Source organism: Artemia sp. Qi Xiang Cuo, chromosome 2 (assembly GCF_049724085.1).
Source record: "Artemia sp. Qi Xiang Cuo chromosome 2, ASM4972408v1, whole genome shotgun sequence".
Classification (NCBI taxonomy): domain Eukaryota; kingdom Metazoa; phylum Arthropoda; class Branchiopoda; order Anostraca; family Artemiidae; genus Artemia; species Artemia sp. Qi Xiang Cuo.
The window spans coordinates 81067427-81087945 of NC_142795.1; the positions used below are offsets into that span (position 1 = coordinate 81067427).

Consider the following 20519-nt stretch of genomic DNA (forward strand, 5'->3'; position numbering starts at 1 on the left):
TAGTGCAAATTAAAAATTATTGCGAGTTAGTGCAAACACATCCTGCCAATGGACCATGATGACATTTTTCGAGAACAAAACATGCAGCAAAGTTGTTGAACCAATACAAACATAGCATTGCATATCACACAAACCTGAAGGGATCCTAATATCCTACTTATCAAACCCCTTTCTGCTTATTATCTCAGCAAGATAGGCAACAGATGGCAGATTAATCATATTAAGTTTACATTATCGTCAAGTGGGTCAAATTACGACATTGAGAGCGAAAGTATCCTATTCTTTTAAGGGCCGGATACACTTAACTTTTTTCGGCACCAATTTCAGCAGATCAGTGTGCAAACGATAGTTGTATAAAAACAGTGCTCCTTTCGCGAGATTTTCAAAACTAAACATCATGGAGACCAATAGTTCTTTGATTTTCCTGCTGAAGAGAAGGAAAAGAATGAGGATTGAAATAGCTCAGGAAGAACATCCACTAAAGGAAAGAGCATGGGTCTGGCCATCTTGGATGGTAAGTCAGTCTCGGTTATATACAGGAAATCTGCAGAGTGGTTGTACCACAAACAAGGTTCGCTAAATTTGCAGTTTACAACAGAATTTGGCTACCATAAAAGTGAATATCACTTGGTGCCTTTTTATGGCCTTCCACAATTCAATGATACCTTCCGGGGTAAATTACATTGTGAACCCTAAAAGAACTCAAAACAGCCCATAGTAACCAAAAGTTTAAAAATATGCTTCTAAAAAAACATCAAAAAGGTGATTCTTATGGCAACTCCAATATGATCAAATGACTCGTGTCAATGTCAGTGATATTCTTTCGTCATCTGATTTCAAAAGATAAGTAGTCAGTGATAAAGTAAGAAAAGGATTATCAGTTCCACACTCTTTTGAAACAAACTATAAATGGGAAGCACTAATGATATTTAACCCATTTTCAGAAAAAAAAACTCAAATTGATCTAACATTCTTATAAAATCATATACCACAAGTTTTATAGATAAATAAAAGTTTTTAATGCAAAAAATAAATTCACAGTGCATCTAGAATAAAACATTTTGACCCGTCAAACTGAACTATATAAACAACTCTTTTTTCAGATCTACGCACGTATTTTAAAGCAATAACTTCATAGAATCAACTTGGCTGAACTATAAAATAGGTCGTTGACAAAGAACACTTTGCACATCTGAAGAACCACCGACACGCCTTATTATCTACAATTAAATATTTAACAAAAGATGTATTCTTCTGAGTCCCAACGCTGAAATTAAATTTAAAGCCATGAAGTTATACTTAAAGTTGTTTTCTGCTCTTGCAATACGGCTTAAATTAATTTATCATCCTAGGAGCGTCCAATAATATGGCCTAGTAAATAGAGCAGCCATTTTTCACAGCCAATAGCCACTTACCCCTAACCACAGCCACCTAAGCCGCCACGAAGAGCATAGGAGCCTGATAGAAACTACGATTTTAAAGTTCTTCTCCTAAAAAAAGAAGAAAGACAAGAGCATATAGCGGTGTCCCAGAAAATTAATCATAAGAACTTAAATGAAATGAAAGTTACGTATTTTTTTATTTCCTTTTTTTTGTAATGTTTGAACTGAATTAAAAATAAATTCTGAACTAACTTCTGTTTACTAACCTACACCTGACGATTGTATAACCCAGTTTATAACCTAACCTGACAATTTGCATAAAGCAACAATTTATAAAATAAAGACAGTTTAAAAACAAGAGAAGCTACTTAATTTCAGGAAATTTCAGGTTAGCTCCGAATAAAATTAATTCTTTGATTGAAACTCGAATGTTTGTACACTAAAATTAAGCTTTATTTGAGTAATTTTAAATCTATCAAGTAACACTGACGTGTGAGTGACACCAGTATTTTTTTATTCCTAATAAATCCATTTAAAATAACTAAAAATTCACCTCCCATCAGTTTCCCATACTCGCTGCAATAACCACTTACCACAAATCACAGCCACCTTAATTGCAGTAAAAAAAAGTATAGGAACCTGATAGAAGATAAGAAACTAAGGGCAAAAACAACACCATGTGGTGTAGTCCCATAAATTCATAAGAACCTAAATGAAATAATAGCTTTTTTGGCATTTTTTTAAAATTTGCTTTACACTAAGCCGAAAAAAAGAATCAACTTTGCCGAAATTTGCATTTTTTTGGAACTAGCCTTTTTTCGGCTTACTAACCTATGCCTGGCAATTTTTAGCTAGTAAAAATAGTTGATAAACCGGAAAACCAAATAAGCTTAATTTTGAACACTTCTAATTCTGTCAAGTAACACTGCGCTGTGGGGGCAGCACCAGTTCTTGATTCCTAATAAACTCGTATTAAATCACTAAAAATTCCCGTCTCATCAGTTTCCTATACTCTCTGCATAACCATTTAACACCAACCACAGGCACGTAAGCCATAGTTATCAACCAAAAAGCTAATTTTCCGTATTCCTTCCCAAGGACACCTAAGAAGAAAGGGCGGCTTGGTGTTGAGCATTCCATAGTTTTCTATAAACACTATCCGGTCTGCTTAACAGTTCTCTATGATTTCCTTTTTCTGCTAGATGGCCTTTATCTAATACAAGTATCTCATCGGCATCAACGACAGTAGAGAGTCTATGAGCAATACAGATGGAAGTACGACCTGCTGTTGCCACTTTCAAGGCGTCCATTATTGTCTAAAAAACAGATAGAAAGGATATGTTAGGTTTTTTTTAGAAACCCTTTAAAGCTGCATAATAATACATCAAAATTTACTCCAGTTCTTGGTTCATACTAAAAAATATAGGCATTTTCACTTTATTTTGGGGTAGCACAATGCTTGGAGAGAAAATTATATTTATAACTTTTTTAGAAACCCTTTTTTTCACTAGGTTTAAAAAAAAAACCTAGGTTTTTTTTTAGAAACCCTTTAAAGCTGCATAATAATACATCAAAATTTACTCCAGTTCTTGGTTCATAATAAAAAATATAGGCATTTCCACTTTATTTTGGGATAGCACAATGCTTGGAGATAATATTATATTTATTAATTTTTTACAAACCCTTTTTTTCACTAGGTTTAAAAAAAAGCCTAGGTTTTTTTTTTAGAAACCCTTTAAAGCTGCATAATAGTACATCAAAATTTACTCCAGTTCTTGGTTCATACTACAAAATATAGGCATTTCCACTTTATTTTGGGGTAGCACAATGCTTGGAGAGAATATTATATTTATAAACTTTTTTAGAAACCCTTTTTTTCTCTAGGTTTAAAAAAAAACCTAGTTTTTTTTAGAAACCCTTTAAAGCTGCATAATAGTACATAAAAATTTACTCCAGGTCTTGGTTCATACTAAAAAATAGAGGCATTTCCACTTTATTTTGGGGTAGCACAATGCTTGGAAATAATATTATATTTATGACTTTTTTAGAAACCCTTTTTTTCACAAGGTTTAAAAAAAACCTAGGTTTTTTTTTTAGAAACCCTTTAAAGCTGCATAATAGTACATCAAAATTTACTCCAGTTCTTGGTTCATACTAAAAAATATAGGCCTAGGCATTTCCACTTTATTTTGGGGTAGCACAATGCTTGGAGAGAATATTATATTTATGACTTTTTTAGAAACCCTTTTTTTCACTAGGTTTAAAAAAAAACCTAGGTTTTTTTTTAGAAACCCTTTAAAGCTGCATAATAGTACATCAAAATTTACTCCAGTTCCAGGTTCATACTAAAAAATATAGGCATTTCCACTTTATTTTGGGGTAGCACAATGCTTGGAGAGAATATTATATTTATGACTTTTTTTGAAACCCTTTTTTTCACTAGGTTTAAAAAAAAACTTAGGTTTTTTTAGAAACCCTTTAAAGCTGCATAATAATACATCAAAATTTACTCCAGTTCTTGGTTCATACTAAAAAATATAGGCATTTCCACATTATTTTGGGGTAGCAGACTGCTTGGAAATAATATTATATTTATGACTTTTTTTGAAACCCTTTTTTTCACAAGGTTTAAAAAAAAACCTAGGTTTTTTTTTTAGAAACCATTTAAAGATGCATAATAGTAAATCAAAATTTACTCCAGTTCTTGGTTCATACTAAAAAATATAGGCATTTCCACTTTATTTTGGGGTATCACAATGCTTGGAGAGAATATTATCTTTATGAATTTTTTAGAAACCCTTTTTTTCACAAGGTTTAAAAAAAAACCTAGGTTTTTTTTTTTTAGAAAACATTTAAAGATGGATAATAGTAAATAAAATTTTACTCCCGTTATTGGTTCATACTAAAAAATATAGGCATTTCCACTTTATTTTGGGGTAGCACAATGCTTGGATAGAATATTATATTTATGACTTTTTTAGAAACCCTTTTTTTCACAAGGTTTAAAAAAAAACCTTGGTTTTTTTTTTAGAAACCCTTTAAAGCTGCATAATAGTACATCAAAATTTACTCCAGTTCTTGGTTCATACTAAAAAATATAGGCATTTCCACTTTATTTTGGGGTAGCACAATGCTTGGGGATAACATTATATTTATGAATTTTTTAGAAACCCTTTTTTTCACTAGGTTTAAAAAAAAACCTAGGTTTTTTTTTTTAGAAACCCTTTAAAGCTGCATAATAGTACATCAAAATTTACTCCAGTTCTTGGTTCATACTAAAAAATATAGGCATTTCCACTTTATTTTGGGGTAGCACAATGCTTGGATATAATATTATCTTTATGACTTTTTTTGAAACCATTTTTTTCACTAGGTTTAAAAAAAAACCTAGGTTTTTTTTTTAGAAACCCTTTAAAGCTGCATAATAGTACATCAAAATTTACTCCAGTTCTTGGTTCATACTAAAAATATAGGCATTTCCACTTTATTTTGGGGTAGCACAATGCTTGGAGAGAATATTATATTTATGACTTTTTTAGAAACCTTTTTTTTCACTAGGTTAAAAAAAAACCTAGGTTTTTTTTAGAAACCCTTTAAAGCTGCATAATAGTACATCAAAATTTACTCCAGTTCTTGGTTCATACTAAAAAATATAGGCATTTTCACTTTATTTTGGGGTAGCACAATGCTTGGAGAGAATATTATATTTATGACTTAAATAGATGAAGAAATTATATTCTTCATAAAATATAATTTCTAAATTTCAAAAGCCCATAGTGGCGGATGCATCTATTAACACCAGCCTCAGAGAGTATGCGAAATTTATAAGAGTTACAAGTCAAGTTTATTTCTAAAAAATTAATTTAAAAAAAACTTAAAAAAAAAAAGTTTTCTAAAGAAAATTGAAGGCTATATCATACTTAAGATCAGAAGAAATAGAAACATACAATTACTCAAACTCAAAAAGACAAACTCAAACTCAAACAATCATAGCAAAAAAAAAACATACAACAGGTACTAATATAAATGAGTAAACCAGCCTTTAAACGAGTAAAGTCTAAGTTGAATATGCAAATCAAGCTGAGAACGAGCAAAAAAAGTTTGCTACTGAGGCATAAGCCCAAGAGGAATAGAAATTCGATAAACATAGTAAACAAACATTATAGTAAACAAACATACAATAGGTACTATAATAAATGAGTAAATAAATCTTAAAACGAGTGAAACTTAAATTGAATAAAATCAAGCACTCTTAAAAAGGGAACTAGAACTTTGAATTTCTAATCATTCGAGTCCCCTTCAAAGTTTATTGGACCACCTCTTCCATAAAACCTTATGCACCCCCAGAGCAAAAGTTACAACCCTTCGTTCCCCCGCGCTCTGGGGGGGGGTTACGTTGACCCCGAAGTTTTTGTAATTTGATCGTTTTTGATTTGATCTCAAATCCATCGGATACATTTAAGGAAAAAAGGGTGTGTTGGGGGGGGGGTGGTGGTAGGTGCCCTCTGATTACTTTTGACTCAATTCCAATCTAGTAACTCGGTTTGCAATCAAATGAAGTACCTCTGAACTTTATACGACCAAACCTAAAATAAAAACTTTATACGTCCCCGGGGCATAACTTAAAACACTTGCCACTAGGCTCTGGGGCGTTGTGTCGGCCGGGGAGTTTTGTTATCTGATGTTTGAACTATTTTCAATAGCTTACCTATCTCCAAATATTTATTGGATGGGTTTGGGGGGAAAAAGGCGGGGGGTAGTTGATCTCTGATCTTCTTTTGACTTTTAAAAAGTGAACTAGAACTTTCAATTTCCAATCAAATGAACCCCTTCTGAAGTTTATACAAGCAGCCCTTCCATAAAAACTATATATGCCCCCAGGGCATAACTTGCAACGCCTCCATCTGGGGGTTGTGTCCACCCCGGAGTTTTTGTTATCTAATCCTTGAATTAAGATTAAAATTTTTATCGGATACATTTGGGGGAAAATGGGCGTGGGGACAATTTGCCCTCCAATCACTTTTAACTCCAAAAAATGGCACTATAACTTTCGATTTCTAATCGAACGAGGCCCTTCGAAGTATATACGACCATCCCTTCCATGTGAATCACCTCTGGGGAAAAATTGGACCCTTATGGCCTTGAGTTTGGTGGGGGGCGGCTAATTATCATCGAATCACTTGACTCTTAATAAAGGAACTAGAACTTTCAGTTTTTAAATATTTGAACCCCCTCTGAAATTTATAAGACCATCTTTTCCGTAACAACCTTATATACCCCCAGGGGCAGAAGTTACAACCCTTCCTTCGGGTTTAGGGTGGTGGGGGTGGTGGTGTTGACCCCGAGTCTTGTCAGCTGATCGTTGGACTATTTCAAACAAACTTGCTATCTAAAAATTATTTGAAAAAAACTACGTTTTCTAAAGAGTTAAAGAGGCTGAGTTACAAGGTCGAACCTTAAAACGTACAGGGATTAGGAGGCACAGTTGGGGGGCTGCCGCCCCCCAAACCCTCCGCTTTCGCAGCCTGTAAATAAAAAAAAAAAGTTTTTTAAAGTGAAAGTAAGGAGCGACATTAAATCTTAAAGCGATCAGAAATTATTCCGTATATGAAAGGGGCTGTACCCTCCTCAACGCCTCGCTCTTTACGCTAAAGTTTGACTTTCTCACAACTCTTTTTTTTAAACAATAAAAACTTTAGCGTAAAGAGCGAGGCGTTGAGGAGGGCACAGCCCCTTTCATATACGGAATAATTTCTGATCGTTTTAAGATTTAATGTCGCTCCTTACTTTCAGGAGTGATCAGATTGAGCTGAAATTTCGAGGATAAGCTCCCAGGCCCCAGGAAAGCTTATCCTCTAAATTTCAGCCCGATCAGACAACGTTAAAGGGGGTTTGTGGTGGGAAAAATTAACATGGGCTATTATAGGAAAACGAGGTTTTTCGTAAATGTACATTCGGGGGATAATTTTTTCGGTATGAAAATATCAAAAGGCCCTAACAGGTCAAATTCTGCTTCGAATGAGTCCTCATTCAACCGGATCCGTTGCCAACTGTGGCCTGTAGACGTGGCTAAGAAAAAAAAAGAAATGCATTTTAGGTGGCTAGATTTGTTTTTTTGAAAACAAGAAAGGATTAATAGGATTAAGCTGAAATTTCAAGGACAGGCTTCTGGACCCGGGGAGAGCTTAACCTCCTAGTTTTAGCCCGATCAAACAACGTTAAAGGAGGGCTTTAGTGGAAGGGTCAAAACTTCCGGCCCAGTTTACCCCATGAAGACACAGTTGGAGGAGGATGATATTTTGCACGTTTCTTAGTTTGAGCTTGGGCTACAAAATGCGATCACCGCCGTCTCTCTGCGGCCTCTAGGACCTGAAATCGCTTAACATTGTGGTGGGTCGCCTCTTTATAGAGGCACAAGTGTGCCTCCTTGATAAAGTCGGAGGGGGGTGAAATTTTGCACGTTTCTTAGTTTGAGCTTGGGCTACAAAATGCGATTACCGCTGTCTCTCTGCGACCGCTAGGACCGGAAATCGCTTGCGGGCTCTTATAGGAAAACGAGCCCGCGTCTTCGCGGGCTAGGCCCGCTTATAGCGGGTTCTTATAGGAAAACGAGGTTTTTCGTAAATGTAAATTCGGGGGATAATTCTTTCGGTCTGAAAATATCAAAAGGCCCTAACAGGTCAAATTCTGCTTCGAATGAGTCCTCATTCACCCGGATCCGTCGCCAACTGTGGCCTGTAGGCGTGGCTAAGAAAAAAAATGGTGAATTTTAAGTGGCTATATTTGGTTTTTTGAAAACAGGAAGGAGTGATCGGATTGAGCTGAAATTTCGAGGATAAGCTCCCGGACCCTAGGAAAGCTTAACCTCTAAATTTCAGCCCAATCGGACAACGTTAAAGGGGGCTGTGGTGGGAGGGTCGAAACTTCCGGCCCAGTTTACCCCATGAAGGTAAAGTCGGAGGAAGATGAAATTTTGCGAGTTTCTTAGTTTGAGCTTGGGCTACAAAATGCGATTACCGCCGTCTCTCTGCGACCTCTAGGACCTGAAATCGCTTAACATTGTGGTGGGTCGCCTCTTTATAGAGGCACAAGTGTGCCTCCTTGATTTTGATTGGATGCGTTTGAGAAAGAGTTGGAAAAAGAGTGGGGAGGGGGGAAATCACATTTGATGACTCTTAAAAAGATAAATAGAGATTTCAATTTCCAATCAAATGATCCACCTCTGATGTTTATAAGAACACCCCTTACACAAAAGCTTATCTGCTCCCGGGGTATAACTTACAACACGTCCCCCAGACTCTGGGGGGGGGGTTGATCCCTGAGTTTTTGTTATTTGATCTTTAAACTATTTTGAACAAAATGGCTATCTAAAAATTTTGATCAGATGCATTTGGGGGAACAGGGGCCTTGGGGGGCGGGGGGCTAGTTGCTCTACGATCACTTTTGACTCTAAAAGGCACCAGAAATTCTGATTTACTATCGAATGAGCCCCCTCCGAAGTTCATACTACCATCCCTTCCATAAAAACCTTACATGCCACCGGGGCAAAATTTACAACACTTGCCCCATGGTTCTGGTGGGATGTGTTATCCCTGGAGTCTTTGTTACATAATCTTAGGTTTATTTTGAACAAAATGGCTACATAAAAAAATTCGATCGGACACATTTGGGGAAAAGAAGGTTGGCGGGGGGGGGGGATAGTTGCCATAGGATCACTCTTAAAAACGGAATTTGAACTTTCAATTTCAGATCATTTGAGTCCCCCTCCGAGGTTAATACGATCACTTCTTACATAAAAACTTTATATACCCCCAGTGCATAAGTTACAACATTTCCCCCAGGTTCTGGGAGGGGGGTTATCTTGGCCCCGATTTTTTTTTGTCTGATCTTTGGACTATTTCAAACAAACTGGCAATCTCACAATTTTGATCAGATGCATTTGGGGAAAAGAGGGTATGGGGGGGGGGGGTAGATGCCCTCCGATCCCTTTTGACTCATACCAAGGTAACTATAACTTTTAATTTCCAATCAAATGAGAGACCTCTGAAGTTTATACGACCTCTCCTTACATAAGAATCTTATATACTCCCAGGGCATAACATAAAACATTTGCCCCCGGGCTCTGGGGGTTTGTGTCGGCCCCGGAGTATTTACTATGTGATGTTTGAAATATTTTTAACAAAATGGCTATCTCAAAATTTTTATCGGATGGGTTTGGGAAAAAAAGGGCGTGGGGGCGGGGTCTATTTGCCCTTCGATCTCTTTTGCCTCTTTAAAAGTGAACTAAAACTTTCAATTTCCAATCAAATGAGCCCTCTCTGATGTTTAAAGGACCATCCCTTCTATAAAAACCATATATGCCCACAGGGCATAACTTACAAAGCCTGCCCCCGGGACCTAGGGGGTTGTGTCGACCCCGTAGTTTTCACTATCTGATGTCTGAACTATTTTTAACAGAATGGCTATCTCCAAAAATTTTATCAGATGAGTTTGGGGAAAAAGGGCGTGGGAGGGGGGCCTAGTTGCCCTACGATCTCTTTTGACTCTCAAGAAGGGAACTAGAACTTTTAATTTCCAATCAAATGAGCCCTCTCTGAAGTTTATACGAGCAACCCCTCTATAAGAACCATACATGCCCTTCGGCATGTATGAGTATTACTTATGTCCCCAGGGTATTACTTACGGGCCCTGGGGGGTTGCGTCGACACAGGAGTTTTTCTTGTCTGACCCCGGAGTTCCCCAGAGTTTGACCCCAGAGTTTTGTTATATGATCTTTGAACTATTTTTAACCAAATGGCTATCTAAAATCTTTTATCGGATGTATTTAGAGAAAAAAGGGAGTGGGGGTGGGAGATATGTGCCCTCCGATCACTTTTGACTCTTGAAAAGGTCATTAAAACTCGCAATTCCCAATCGAATGAGCCCCCTCCGAAGTTTATACGACGACCCCTTCCATATGAAGTGCCTATGAAAAAAAAAAGAAAAAAACATTGGAGCCGTATGGCCTTTACTATAGGCAACAATATAGCGTTGCCTCTGAAAACAACGCAATATAATATTACCCAGAAAAACCAAAAAGCAGACAATTAAAAAGTTATGGTTGTATATATATATATATATATATATATATATATATATATATATATATATGTACAGTATACAGTATATACATATATATATATATATATATATATATATATATATATATATATATATATATATATATATATATATATATATATATTTATATATATAAGGTTCAAGGTTTAATTTTAAAATATCTGAACAAAATAGACATAAATAGAGGGTAAACACCGGAGACACAAGGTCGAATGACAAAAACCTGGTACATTAATCGGAATAAACCTTTTTGATAACAAAAAAACAAATAAGAGTTATTCCATGACTCACCAATAGACGGGCACCCACCCCACAAACCCACCGAAATCGGGCAAAGATCCACCGAAAATACCAATAAAAAAAAACAAACAAACCAACGGGCGAATAAGGGTAACCGATGACTGGCATCTCACAGGGCAAAACACCCAACAAAACAATATTATCAAATGTACCCAGTTTAAATGTATATATATATATATATATATATATATATATATATATATATATATATATATATATATATATATATATATATATATATATATATATATATATATATATATATATATATATATATATATATATATATATATATATATATATATATATATATATATATATATATATATATATATATATATATATATATATAATATATGCATATATTATATACAAATTTATATATATTAAGTTTCGTTTTAAATTGGACTAGCAATAAAAGGAGTACTTTTGTTATAAGGGCAAGATATATATTAGTGTCGATTTTTATTGAACCATCCTGTGGACATGGTGGTGGTGTTTAACAACAGTAGAAAAGACGCTTTAATATCTCTAAGAGCGATTTTCCGCAATCTTAGAATCGTTATCTTTTTATTTAAATCAGCTTAGGTTTCTGATCATAAAAGTATCCACTGTCTTGGAGTCCAACTGCAAATTCTAATTTTGAAATTATCATTTTAGAAGAAACATTCCCATATTGGCAGGATAAAAATTAAGGTACCACATAATCATTGCATATATTGAGCTTAATTTATATATATTGACATTCTTCATTTTAAGCTATATGTTAATTCCGTCACTTGAAAACAGTTTGTAATTTAGCTTAATTTAAAATGGTCCCCATACAAAAATAATTTAAATTAAAAATGAAAAAGAAACGCTTTCTTGGGCACTGGGACGAGCCTATATACTTTCATACAGAATTACTCATTTAGACCTAGATCCTCGGAAACCTATTGGTGTAAAAGGGCAGCAATGGTCGATCTCCCCGTCAGATGATCCTGAGCCAGAGGCCACAGCCCATTGAGTGATGATCCTAAGACTCTTCAAGGGAATAGCCAATGGTGATCCGTTGTCTACCACTTTTCCAGAGACCCAGAGGAGTCCAGCACCAAACATCATAGGGATGTCGTCCTTATCTCATTCTAGTCATGTGACCCCAGAAACGACGACATCATCGCAAGTATTCTCCGCAGGAAATTGTTACAAATCCAAGAAACCTTTTCTCTGCACCTTTAGACAGGCTTCAGGATTCGCATCCAATATCTATACTGAGATCATGTTGCTGCTCAACACGCGGTGTTTTAACTTCAGAGAGTACTTGCTAGAACTCCAAAAGCTATTTAAACGGAAGAGTGTTGCACCTGCATACGCAATTCAAAGGACAGTCTCTCTATCACAGCTGCCGTTTTGAGTTAGTGTACTATCAAGATACTTGAATTTTCTGACTCCTTCGATTTCTATTTCCCCAAGTTCAAGAGCTGCAGCTAGCGAAGTGGTAACGCCACTTGACAGAATAAAGCTGTTTTTTAGTTGGATTTATTTAAGAAACTGGTCCAGATCTGGTGGCAGACCACCAAGACTGTTCAGTTACAAGACCAGAAGAAACACGACAAGATTCATTATGTCAAGCGTCCTGCGATTCGCAAATATGCAACAGCAATGTAGATTCCCTCAGCAAATATTTCAAGTTCAAATTTATACCTTAGCCCCCCACCTTTCAACCTCTGAATCAAAATGTTGGATAAATACCATGCTCAAGAGAGCATGTCCATTTAAAAAACACAACAAAAGTTAAGTGAGCAGTTTTTTTTAGCATCTTCAGGCTGTAGGTTAATTTTTTGTCGCTCAAGGCGATACCTAATTTGGCTCAATCTAAATAGGCCAATCCCACCCCCACCCCTCACACGCGCAAAAAAAAAACTGAGTTAATTTAGTTAGAATAGGAGTTAAATCTCAAGATGATGGAAGAGACGTAGGTCTATAGGCTTGCTTTAACTACACGACATTTAACTTACATTTTCTGTAATTGAATCCAATGAGGAGGTAGCTTCGTCAAAAATGAGAATAGGTGAACTCTTCAAAATAGCTCTTGCAATTGAAACCCGCTGCTTTTCTCCACCAGATAGCTTGAGTCCTCTTTCTCCCACCTGCATAAAAATCAGATGAGATACAAAAAAATTCATTATACTGAATGCACACACAAGAGATTATAGGTTAAAAACTACGTGCAAAATGAAATTATTCCCTAAAAAGTAGTTGGACACCGTGCGCAAATTTTTATTTTAAAGATATCGGTATGGGAAAGATGCAACTACTTAGTGATTCTTCCCTACTTACTGCAGCTCTGGGATTTGCCAGTAGATTCGTAAATTCGTAAACTAAGTCTTATTCGTAAACTAAATAACTACAATCGTAAAAAAATTCAAGAGTTTCGGATTTTTCCTTCTAAGCCGAATTATACCCACAATAAGTAAGGTTTGAGACACAATGCCCTTAATTATCCTAGCCAAAAGATTCGTGAAAGTGAAGGAAAATTCCGCCACGCAGGCTTTCTCAGCCTAGAGACTTTGAATCACGAAATTTTTTCTACAAATTCCTCATTTATCTAGGTAATTTGGCCATTTTTATATTACTTCAAATTTGTACGCTGTCCCCCCCCCCCCCCAATCAGGACTTAAACATAATTTCCTTAACTGTTCCTAACTATCCAAACATAATCGTCATGTCATTTTTCCAACCATAAATATATTTAATAAAAAAAAGTTTGTATGGGCAATACAATTTTGTTTATTTATTCAAAACACAAGGGGTAAACAAAGAAAAATATGCAAAGAAACCAACTGAGAGCTGTAGTCAAATTCCGCTAAAAGACACATATAAACACACAAACGAAAAAGGCGAAAAAAAAATAAGCTTTGCAATGAATATTTGATTGTGTTGTAAAATGTTATTGTGACCGTGCCATTTTTTTGCCTTAAAAAAACATTTTGCACAAAAAAGTTATATATTAAAAATCTAAAACCGAATGGTGTATTTAGCAATCCCTTTCAAAGACACTCGGGTTACGTTCCCCCCTCCTCTAGTTCCCAAAATAACACCTAGGCCCCTTTAATACCATAATAGTATTTCAAGAAACGTTAATGTGCTAACTTTAATGTGCTTGTTTTAGTTAAGGGGAATTTTTTTGCAGAATCTAAGCACTGTAAATTTGCCATAAACATTCTCAGGGTTATTTAAAGCGCACGATAACGCAGATAACAAACTTTCTAAATCCAAATTTGAGGGGAATTGTAATTCCCATTTAACAGAAAATTCACCTCAGTATCGTATCCTTTCGGCCATGAAATAACAGAGTCATGAATACCCGCCATACGGGCTGCAGCAAAAACTTCCTCGGGCGATGCTTTGAAGTTACCATAAGCCAAGTTATAATAAATAGTATTGTGAAACAGCACTGTATCCTAAAATTGGCAAAGTTAATAAATAATAGCAATGATAAAATAAAATAACAAAAAAAAACTATGATAAATAATCAAATAAAAAATAAAACAGAAATTAAATTACAATAAAACTGGATTATTTGTAATATAAAAAGGCAAATAATTCTACTAATAAATGGGGAAAATAAATGAATCACATTTTATATTGCTGTTCCTAGTACTGTCCGATTGCGTAAACAGAGTGACATTAACATTGACGTCATTGACAGGAGCGGATGTGGGTTTATTTATTTAAGAATAATAAAAATAATCACTATTATAATAATAGTAAAAAAAAGTTGACCTTCAGTAGGGAGAATCACAAAATTTTTGTTAGAGGGAAATCCCTTGCAAAGAATTATTTTGTATGACGTAAATAATTTCGGAGACCACACTGCCTTTCCATGACGATAAATAAAAGTTCAAATAGGGATAAAATCCTTTTAATAGACAGTGATGATAGAAATTCACAAAAATACCAGATATTTCGGTCACATATACAGTGACCGTCATCAGTAGTAAAACTGATGACGTTTTACTACTGATGAAGTTTTACTACTGATGACGGTCACTGTATATGTGACCGAAATATCTGGTATTTTTGTGAATTTCTATCATCACTGTCTATTAAAAGGATTTTATCCCTATTTGAACTTTTATTTATTTTGTATGTATGTGTGTGTGTGGGGGGGGGGGGGGTAGAACTTAGTTCAAACTTATACATAAAATACTGATCTTCCACAATACTGGGGCATCCTTACTTTGAAAAATGTAAAAACAGAAGGGGGGGGGGATAATGTCTTTAGTAGCATCTTTGAAGTTAGATCAAAATAAAAATTTGTGTATCTTGATAAAATTTTAACAAGACTTCACGCGTAATAAAAAATTGAAATAAAAATATATATATATATATATATATGTATATCTAAATACGAATCCATACACATAAACAATCCAGGTTTCAGAAATGAAAGTGTTTGAAAAGGGCTATTTAATTAAAACAAAACGCAATTAGGCCACAGTTTGAATCCCCTTTCTCACTCCCTAGGTTTTCAGTTTTCGTTCGCTTTCGGGGAGCAAGAATAAAGCATAATAGCATAATTTGGGTAGAGAAGGGGGGGGGGGGCTTAGTGTTAAAGTGTCCCTATCCCACTTTTCATCAGGAAATGAATCGCTTGTTTCATTAGAACGCACACGATTTTGATGTTAGTTTTTATACTTATGATCAACTACACTTTATGTCATTGTCTAAAAAGCAAGTATTAATGGTAAATTACACAGATTGGCTTTATAAATAACTATTTAGTTTTAAACACACAAAACAATTTTTCAATTTGGGATAAAAATCATTATTTTTGAAGTTTTCTTCTAAATGTACAGAGTTGAAGAGTCATTTAAGCACTTTAGGAAAAATTCGAAAAACTAAAAGTTGGTTCTGAAGTCTCACTTATTATGCTGAATCCTAATACGCTGAGTCGAAGCATAATTGCTTCGTTATCAGTCTACGCCATCTATAGTATATTCAATGCTATTATGCTGAATCCTAATACGCTGAGTCGAAGTATAATTGCTTCGTTATCAGTCTACGCCATCTGTAGTATATTCAATGCTATTATGCTGAATCCTAATACGCTGAGTCGAAGCATAATTGCTTCGTTATCAGTCTACGCCATCTATAGTATATTCAATGCTATTATGGCTGAGTTTGCATCATTGCTGGTAACTGGAAAAGGTTTCTGAATTATTTTGAGGTCTTTTTCTGTTGTTGTTTACACTCTAAAGATAGATCTTTTGCCAAGTAGTGTTTGTATGACCTTCTCTAATTATTAGAATAAGCCCTTTTCCCTGGGTATTTTCACCAGCGACATGTTTTCTCTCGGATAGATTGGTACGCCATCTATAATATCAATTTTTATAGCACAATTTTTGATTTATTATCCTTAAGAAGCGTTCTGGGAACTAGCAGAAGAGGGAAAGGAAGCTCCCGCAAGCGAAGTATTGTACCCTCCGGTATTAAGTTACCCGTAAATTGCGGGGGACAGTTGAGGGGGTCTTTGCACTTCCCTTGTTCCTAGGTTCCTTCATTCTGTATTTATTCAGCATTTGGTGCTGATGGCGTGGACCGCTAAATTGCTCGTTTATTGTCCTGTTCTGAATTTTGTCCAAAATAGTATAGAAAAAGGCTTTTCTCCAGATATTATGAAGAAATATATGTCTGAATTTTTCACGCTCGCCCAGGTTTCTGAAGCGAGGAGGCAAATCTTCAAGTTTTGCCCATCCTGGGGAAATTCAGCCTAATAGAGTGGGTACAAATGCGGTTATTAACAGTGTCTCTGATATTATCGATACTATCACAAAGTCTGATGCTGATGATGTTGATATACCAGTCTTTGTTAACCGCCACCCTAGGGAAGTGCCACTTATTCCTGCTGATGCTTTATGCGTTGAGTTGCCGTGTAAACTCTTGTTTGTCTGAGTGTGTGAGAAATCTCCTGCCTGGAACAATTGGATGTCCTTCGTCGTTAATGCAAGAGTGTTCTGTCTCTTCAAAACCGTCCTATGCAGTTATTCTAAAAACCCCACCTACTGACCTCAAAGATCTTAAAGCGTAAAGAGACCCTTGATACCCTGCATGGTCATGATGGTATCGTAAGTGTGAGATCTGATCCTGTCAAGAAAAGATGGGTAGATCATACCCGAGATAAGGCCTCGCCACCGCTGCAACTATTCAGCTAAATGTATCCGCTCATATCCATAATCAAAAAGCGCTAGGTATTGTGAGTAACATCCCTGCTGTTGTGCAAAAATCAGAGCTTATTAGTATGATTCCGGGTCTTGTTGATGCAACCAAAATTGGAAGTTCCAGATCCTTCCGCCTTGAATTTCTAGATGATACTGCCTTAAATAAAGCTATAAAAGATGGTTTGAGTTTGGGATACGACCTTTTTAAAATTAGACCTTTCCAGGAGTTACCTCGTAGATGTTACTGTCGTTAATTGCCAAACCACATAGTTGGTAATTGCTCACTCTCATCGACTATTCAAAAGTGTTCACGGTACGCTGCTGGACATTGTAACACACGTGATAATCCTTGCACTGAAAGCCCGAATTGCGCCAACTGTGAGGAAAAATCATGTTTCCTACAGTCTCAGATGCCCAGTGTTAAAAAAGCTCTGAATAAGGATAAAAAATGATTGTTAGTGGCAATAGATTTCGCTTTGTTTCACTTAATATTAACGGAACCAAAGACGAAGATCTTCTTACTGATGAGCTTCTTCATCATGATATAGTTTTCCTAGAGGAACATTTTCTAACTAAAGCCAATACAGATACTCTTAAACGGTCACCCACACACCCCACGTTTGTACGTGAAGCTAAAAAAAAAAACAAAAAAAACGCGCGGTCGACTCTCTTGGAACCTTGCAACTTTAGTTCGCCTCACTCAGAAGCTTGAGCTTATTTCTTCTGATCATAATTTACTAGCAATAAAGTGCAGTAACATGGTCCTCGTCAATGTCTGTATGCCATGCAATCGCAAGAACATGTCTTCCCTATCTGTCTTCGCGGGTTCTTGTAAGCAACTCAAGACACTTCTGCTAAAGAGTGGCCAATCAGGAATTAAATTGGATTGTGGATGGTGATATTAATGCCAATCTTCTGTCCCAGTCATAAAGAAGTGACCTGTTTTTTTATGCTTTGCCTAGTGGCTATCAGTTAGTCAATAAAGATAATCAGTTTACCAACATTTATAACCGTGATGGTGCTAGATAAAAACCTTGATCATATTATAGATTCAAATGGATCCCTCGTGATTCCTCCTGTCATTGTTTTGGATGATAATATTGAGGATGATCACTTGCCTTTAACTTGTGAAATGAGTCGTCTGCTCTACTGGCTTATGACCTTTCTTCTAACCATAATAAATGGTTTGATAAGCCAAATTGGAAACGAGTAAATTCTGAAGTTTATTTGTATGTTCTTTGCTTGTTATTGTCAAGCCAGAAAGGGCCTTTTTACCTATTACAAACCTCTGTAAGGTCACCGACAGCTAAGATTGTTTTAAATTTTTATTACTACCATCTCGTGCATTGTTTGACATCAGCTGCTTCAGCTTCAGTTCCTGTTGAACGTGTTAGATTTGGCACCAGGAAACCGTTGTGGAATGTGTGCCCAGAAGTGAAAAAAGCTAAACAACGCGCAAAGTTTTGGCATCGCCTTTGGATTGCTTCTGATCGGACCAAGTCTGGCGAAGTATTTAAAATTAAGCAAAATTCGAAACGTCAGTTTAGATCTTCTTTTCATCAAGCCCGCCTGAATGCTTTGGATGGCCCCTCGGATCGGAAGTCTTGGTCCAATGTAATTAATAGCAGCAAGTGTGTGCCTGCTACCGTTCTTATTACAAAAATCAGTGATTTTGTTGCTCATTTTACTCGTGTTTTTTCTACATTTAATAATTCTACCCAGTCCATGTTTTCTTCCTTATTGCATAATACTATTCCTCAAGTTCTTCAGCAAGTCCATATATTGTCGATATCTAGTGGTGATATCTATCGGGCTTTAAAGAGGGTTAAGAAATCAAGTGCTTCCGATATGGATAGCTTGTGTTACAATCACTTTACCATTAAGTGTCCATTATTGTTAACACACATCCAGCTCTTATTCCAGATGTGTTTAGCCCAGTCGTTAGTTCCAGATAGTTTTCTTTCGGGAATTGTAACATCAGTTTTGAAAAAGGGAAAGGACGCAGATCAGTGTTTCAGTTATCGATCAATTACAGTGTCCTGCTTCATGAGCAAGCTGTTCGAGTATGCCGTATTACCTGAAGTTTTTATTAAATGTGATTTTCTGATTACCAAGTTGAGTTCAGAGCCGGTTTTGGTTGTTCTCAAGCCCATCATATACTTGGTCAGCTGCTAGTCTTGGCAAAAATGCAAAAAAGGCCACTTTATTTTTTCTCGGTTGATATCTCGGGCACTTTCTTACAACACTGTACATTCGCAAGCACTTCACTGCTTATTTAAGGCAGGAGTTAACTCTTCCGTAGTAAAAGTTCTTCAATATTCGTATTCCAATTCGTTGGTTTGGTTAAAATGGTTGTCTTTTATATCCGAGCCTAAATGTGCAGCTAAATGTGCTGCCTAAGCAAAAAACGATGTTGGGACAATGTAATATTATTATTTTTTCTTTTTTTTCCATACCAGGGCACTCCGTACCGAAGACGTTGTCGTAGAAACTTCGAAAAGGGATCATTCGATTGGCAACTGGAGTGGCTAGTGCCCTTTTTAATAGTCGAAAGTGATTGGACGGCAACTAGCCCCCCCCCCCCCCAACGCCCATCCTTCCCCCAAACACATCCAATCCAAATTTTGAGATAGCCATTTTGTTCAGCGTAGTTGACTTCCTGATAGAAAATATGTTTTTGAGGAGGTTACTCCTCCACACATTTGGCAGGGGTTTTAAGTTATGCCCTGGGGGCATATAAGAACGATGTTGACACAATGTATAATTTATTATTTTTTTTCCTTTGAACCAGGGCATTTCGTATCGAAGTTGTCGTAGAAACTTCGAAAAGGGCTCATTCAATTGGAAATTGGAATGGCTTGTGCCCTTTTTAATAGTCAAAAGTGATTGGAAGGCAACTAACAACCCCTCCACACCCACCATTTCCCGAAACACTTCCAATCAAAATTTTGAGATAGCCATTTTGTTCAGCGTAGTTGATTCCCAGATAGAAAATATGTTTTTGAGGAGGTCACTCCCTCACAACCCTCAGGGCAAGGGTTTTAAGTTATGCTCTGGAGGCATATAAGGTTTTTATAGAAGGCGTTGTCGTAGAAACTTTAAAATAGGCTTATTCGATTGGAAATTCAAAAGGCTAGTGCCCTTTTTAATAGTCAAAAGTGATTGGAGGGCAACTAACCCCCCTCTCTCACGCCCACCTTTTCCCCAAACACATCATATCAAAATTTTGAGATAGCCATTTTATTCAACGTCGTTTTAAGTTCTGGAAATTAGGTTTTTGAGGATGACAACCCCCCGCAGCTCTCATGGCAAGGGTTGTAAGTTATGCCGGGGGGGCATATAACGTTTTTATAGAAAGCGTTGTCGTAGAAACTTCAAAAAAAGCTCATTTGACTGGAAATTGAAATGGCTAGTGCCCTTTTAATAGTCAAAAGTGATTGGAAGGCATCTAACACCCCTTCCAAGCCCAACATGTCCCAAAGCACGTCTAATCGAAATTTTTAGATAGTCATTT

General features: G+C 36.3%; 1 protein-coding gene and 1 long non-coding RNA gene across 2 annotated transcripts in view; one reads left to right on the top strand and one right to left on the bottom strand.

The window, feature by feature from the left end:
• Positions 1-389: 389 nt before the first annotated feature.
• LOC148955680 (uncharacterized) overlaps positions 390-20519 on the top strand; it is a 33509-nt gene continuing 13379 nt past the window's right edge. The window contains exon 1 of the long non-coding RNA XR_016143195.1: positions 390-514. This is a non-coding gene — a long non-coding RNA (uncharacterized LOC148955680). The remainder of the gene's footprint in view (positions 515-20519) is intronic.
• Positions 996-20519, bottom strand: part of ABCB7 (ATP binding cassette subfamily B member 7) — an 86929-nt gene continuing 67405 nt past the window's right edge. Inside the window, exons 9-11 of the mRNA XM_089103445.1 lie at positions 14102-14245; positions 12800-12931; positions 996-2698 (exon numbers count right to left, since the gene is read on the bottom strand). Of these exons, the coding sequence (XP_088959571.1) occupies positions 2486-2698; positions 12800-12931; positions 14102-14245 (489 nt within the window). The 3' untranslated portion in view covers positions 996-2485. The remainder of the gene's footprint in view (positions 2699-12799; positions 12932-14101; positions 14246-20519) is intronic.